This window comes from Phaethon lepturus, unplaced genomic scaffold, assembly GCF_000687285.1.
Source record: "Phaethon lepturus isolate BGI_N335 unplaced genomic scaffold, ASM68728v1 scaffold7790, whole genome shotgun sequence".
NCBI classification, from domain to species: domain Eukaryota; kingdom Metazoa; phylum Chordata; class Aves; order Phaethontiformes; family Phaethontidae; genus Phaethon; species Phaethon lepturus.
Window position 1 is genome coordinate 53727 of NW_010514037.1, and position 5549 is coordinate 59275.

Consider the following 5549-nt stretch of genomic DNA (forward strand, 5'->3'; position numbering starts at 1 on the left):
TTCTCAAATTACTGAATCAAAATAATATCCAATGACATACTGACTGCTCTTTTCTGAGAGTGTTCTTTTTCTACAGTACCACTTCACCTTAACTAAAAGGCAATGGATTCCTATCTGTCACCATAAGACAATTCCAGCTTGAATTTTTAGGTAATAAGGTAACATGATTCAAACCACTAATGCACTCAGTAATTTAGGCAGACCAACACCAGCAGTTCTCTGAAGTTGCTCTGGCATGCCACATGCAGACAAACTTTGGTATATCTACATATTTGAGCCATAGAGACACTGCCTACAATAGTTAAACTTACATTCAAGAGTAGACATTACATCTGCCTGCATCACTTAGTAGTTATAAAGATCTCAAGGAAAGAAGCAACTATGACATACATCTAGCTGACATTTTGCAAAACAAGAGCTTCATCCAGAAATTTCTGTATGAAATTCAATCTTTATCGCTAGCAAAGTAAAAACATATGCCAGAGACGCTTCTACGTTTTTCTCAAAGTAATTTCAGCCCTTACCTTTAGAAAGAAGCTTTCGGAACTTCTGGGTGGCTGAAAGCTGCTGTTCTGGACTATTGGAGAAAATCATCTCAATCATATCAGAGGTGATGACTGCACTCTAGGATTCAAGTCAGGGAGACAGAATGAGAGTGATAGAGAGCAAGAGGGAAAACAAAATCTGAGATTAGAAGTAAAAAAGTTACAACATTTGCTAAACCAGTATCAAGTTTATCTCCTATTGAGTTAAAACCTAGCTAAGACCATTATGGACAACAAATGAGTCATCATACACGAACATCTACATAAGCAGCACCATTCTTAAGTGTAGTCTTTCTTTTCTGGAAACCAAAATTAAAATTTTACTTAAGATATGGCAAGAAAATTACTCTTCAGAATCTCTCACTGGTATTCTCTCCCCTTTTTTTCTATCTCCTGTTCTCCAAAGTAAATGTAAAATTGTCAGCTTCAACAAAAGGTAGTTTAAACTGGAACAGCAATTACTGTTATGCAAGAACACCACTTTGATTATGCTATTGTTTAGATTGCTGTAATGTGTGCATTTTGACACATTCCCTTACACCAAAATGTGCAGCACCTGTCATTTTTAGAAGAGCTGACAAACCTAATGCTTGTCATCATAATCAAGTAAGAGTATTAAATTTTCCGTAATACTGATGGTTTACACTAATATGGCTAAATTAAATCAGGAACCTTTCTTATGCCAGGTAAAATCTGTCATTCTGCTCATCACACGTGTAAACCCATGTAAAGAAGCATAAAGAAAGTCAGATTTTTTTCTTCCACTTCTTCTGACCTAAATCCTTAGATAGGTCTGCTCCAAACCCTTAGATAGATAGGGAGACGGACAACAGTGCTGGGAATACTTAAGCTTTGTCCGAGACAGCTAACAGCTCCAACTGTTAAGACCCTGAAATTAATGATATTTAAAAGTAGTAAACTGTATAAAGGTAGTATCTATCTCAATTAGATAGGCTCCTTTCCATACTTTTTGCTATCTACTTATTTCATATAAGCTTCCACACAAATGATTAAATGGTATTTAGGACTTGTCTGACATTTAAAGACTATCTTGAAGAGTAAAACAACATAGTCTATTAGTGATCTACCACATCGTTTGTAGGCATTTCTCTGTTTCTCAGTAATTTTCAAGGCTGGTATAACCATCAACAGAAACCAACCCCAGCCTGATTTCTATGAAAATATCATTTGCAGAATCTGAATACAGACACAAGTGTGATGGTCAGTGGCCAGGCTTTTAAGTGAGGACTGCACTTTCCTTAATTCTCTCCGTTACAGCCTGACCCCCTTACCATTTTACTTTCCAGGAAGAAGACTGTAGTAAAGAAACAGGGAGAAAGCAGAAAAGTCTAATTTCCACTAGAAGTTTTTTCTGTAGGATGAAATTTCATCTTCGAAAGGAGTTTAAGGACACATGCAGATAGATAAACTAGGTCTAGCTGTGTTTCCAACACCCTGGCTAAAAATGGTGCCACTTGAAAGTCCACTAACAAAGATTTCCACTGAACCCCTTTTTACTTTGTAAATTGCAATAACATATTGCCTGGTTTGTATTTTCATGTTTCAAGCATTATGGATTTCAGATTAAAAAACCCCACCAACTCTGTGCAACAGTTGATAAAATCACCCATAATGGTGAACAACAAAACCAGGAAGTAATCAGCCTGCCTGGAACAATGACATTTTATTTAATTTCTTGAAAGCACATCAACTGAGCAACCATTCACTCTATCCATAATATTCTTCTCTCATGTAATCTGTTTCAGGGCAGTTACCAAGACATGTGTTTAAGAGCTGTCCACAAGCTCTTTAAATGACATTTTTCACATTCTTCTGGAATTCCATTCCCCTCAAGTCACTGCACAACAGGCCTGCCCAGTTTCAAACAACACTGTTCCTTTCTCATCACTTACAGAAGTCATCTCCATGTTGTTCATCTGAGCCTCATGGAAGCCACCATCTGACATCACTTCCTCCTCCGCTTCTTCCTCAGCTGTTGCAACATTTCGGCGTTTGAACAACTAAAGAGAGAAAGCATTTAATATATATTATATAGCCAATATATACACGGCATGTCATGTTAGGCTACAATAAAAATGACATATGCTATCACCTGAAAGAAGCTAGTATACTGGCTACAGGGCTCCTCCTGACTGTAAATGGAGAAAGCTTAGTCATGGAGTAAATGAAAACAGCAATGTGCTAGAACATTGGTTCTCAACATTTCTGAAAAATTCTCACTGATACTCCCTTCTCTTCTTCACTGTCCCTCTCCATCTAGGAGCTATCTCTAGCTTCCAGACAATTGCTTTCTTGCAGAGGATGCTGGGGCTCAAAGACCTGAAAACTTGCTGTGTATAACACATCTTTGTAGAACACCTGCAGAGGCTAGGATAATTGAGTTACGGTGGCAAAGAGAGGACTTTGGAGGATGATCACATGGGACTGAAATTATACTGGGATGAACAGTGGTTGCTATCACTTAGAGAAGGTACCCAGTTTGAGATGTCATGAAGAGAACTAGAGAGGCTATGGCTTCTCCCCTTAATCCAACTGTCTCACTGGAAGAAGCATTAGCAATGAAAAGATGGCTTTGGGAGTGCTGCTTGGCCTGTTGAGTTCAGGAATTAAGACTCCAGCATTGAGCCATGTCACATTTACACCACTGCAGACAGGCAAGACAGAGCCCTGACAGAGACTGCTGCTACTCTTCGCTTCAGAAAAGATGGGGAGGAAATGGTATACAAAACTGCTAAGTCTATAGCAACCCTAGGTCAGTGACATGCATCCTTATGGAATGCTATTCCTTCTAAGCTACTGTATGAAGTGTCCACTCAAGTTCAACAACCATGTGCTCAAATACAACCAAAAGTTTTTATATTGCCAAGTTATGTGAAAATTCAGAGGCCTGAAGTTGGTTTTGTGGGGTTGTTCAGCTTAATAAAAACACACACCATACACAAAACCCCAAAAAACAGGGAATTTAAACAAATTTCAATGAGCTATGTGCCAAATACATAAGAGGAGTACCTGTACAAGGTCTAAAATTGTAGAGCTGCAGACTCTGCTTGCAACTCCACTTCTGTTCCACTGCTAGTCCATTTAGGACTAACGATTTTCCTTAACAGGAAGGAAATACTGCCACACGGTTTATTTGGGCAACCTGTGGTAATCCGAGTCCAAGGGAAGGCAGAGGCACAGATGAGACAGAAGATGACTCATTTTCCTAATTTAGTAACAGCTTTACAAATAAGACCGATGGCATTCTGTGCTACCAGTAGTCTGGAAATGCTACCTGCAAATACTGAGCAAAATCAACAAGAAGTATTGCAATTCCCCCTCAGAACTCTCCCCTGCCTTTCCTTGAAAGCATGTGGTATTGGCACTGCGAAAATCATGTTAAACAGAACAGATTCCAGACATGACCTAACATTCCAAATACAAGCATATTACTATCTTCATTCCAACTCCAGAAACCTCAACATTGATGAAAAAAAGACTTTATTATAACTTTGTTTGAAATTGAACCAATCCCTTAAAGTTTCCAATGAACACAACTAAGAACAAATGGAAGAACTGTTCAGTGCTACCTGGTTTTATCAGAAGATGGTTTTCATCATGTCTTGTCATTGCTGCTGTTTCCTGATTAAACCTGCAGAGCATCTGCCACTTTTCAATGTGAATGAAGTAGCAAGAACTAGCAATACACGAGCAGGTAGAGAAGCTTTGTTTCCAAGCATTTTTCTCAATCATTTTGCTTACAACATATACTAAATCCACTTCTAGCATGAACTTCTGTAATTCCTAAGTGAACTGAAACTTAAAGACAGAAAACTGAGAAGACTCAGGTCAACAAATTATTTCTTTCATCAAGAAAATCATTACTGCAACTTATAAGGACTTGGTCAGACCTTCTCCTCCTCCTATTCTAAATAAAATGTTTCCTTCCATTTCACCTCAACTTGCCACTCTTTGAACAGAGATTAGATCCACAACTCAGGTAGCAAAACAAACAAACAAAAAACTCTAATATAAACAAAAAACAAAGCAGGAGTTCCTCAGTCATCTTCAGTGCAAGGTCAGACAGCTTTGTTCAAATCATTTTTAAGCTGCTCTGGCCAATCTTACACTTGAACGAATGAGAGGCACTCACTCTTAAGTTTTGTAAAGCTGCAGAAGAGGCAGTAAAGTCTGCAAGTGACTGATTTCAGACTGACTGTCTATGAATTTGGCAGGGCAAGAACAACTAAGAAGAGGATTGGGAGAAGCAAAGAGCTACAGACACTGCAAGACAAGACTGTTTAAGGACTGGTTACAGTTATTGCAACTGTAGTACGGTACCTGTTCCTCTCTCTTTTGCTTCCGTAGCTGAAGACCCTCTTCCTCCCGCCTGCGACGCATTTCATCAGGGTTTAGAGATTTGTTCTTGTAGCTCTTCAGTCGGAAATTCTCTTTTCCTGAGGTCGTCATGATTCCTTTACAATGCAATTAAAAAGAGAAGACAGAAAATAATTACTCTTCAATAACACATAATTTCATATTCTGTCTCCATCTCTTAATCTCTGTAGCCAGGCACTTCCAGCCACTGCCCCCTATATTCCATCACCTAACTTCCAATAACTTAGAAGGTGTGAAATTTTGCTTTATAGAATTGTCACTTCGGTGTGCCAGCTCTTCACATCACACCAACAAACTTTTATTTTACTCTCTGAGGCTGCAAGGCATGAATAAGTGATAAATTTTATTAAGGAAGAACTGAGATCTATAAGGCAGAGTATACCACCTGGGCTAAAAACAAAACTGCACTAATAAATCTTAACATTTAGCTAAACTAATTACATCCCCCTGACTTCACTCAGAAGTGAAGGGCTCTTTGCTGCTTTTTAGTTTAATTCACTTTGCAAGTCAGTACAGGGGCTTTTTTTGCACTGCAAATCAACATTTTAAGTTAATTCAACACAATCCTGTGTTCTTTCTATACAGACAAGGTCTGCAAGAGAAATT

General features: G+C 38.5%; 1 protein-coding gene across 1 annotated transcript in view; it reads right to left on the reverse strand.

Moving 5' to 3' along the window:
* KPNA1 (karyopherin alpha 1 (importin alpha 5)) overlaps positions 1 to 5020 on the reverse strand; it is a 42836-nt gene extending 37816 nt beyond the window's left edge. The window contains exons 1-3 of the mRNA XM_010291867.1: positions 4887 to 5020; positions 2459 to 2566; positions 525 to 624 (exon numbers count right to left, since the gene is read on the reverse strand). Of these exons, the coding sequence (XP_010290169.1) occupies positions 525 to 624; positions 2459 to 2566; positions 4887 to 5015 (337 nt within the window). The 5' untranslated portion in view covers positions 5016 to 5020. The remainder of the gene's footprint in view (positions 1 to 524; positions 625 to 2458; positions 2567 to 4886) is intronic.
* Between the last annotated feature and the right edge of the window lie 529 nt (positions 5021 to 5549).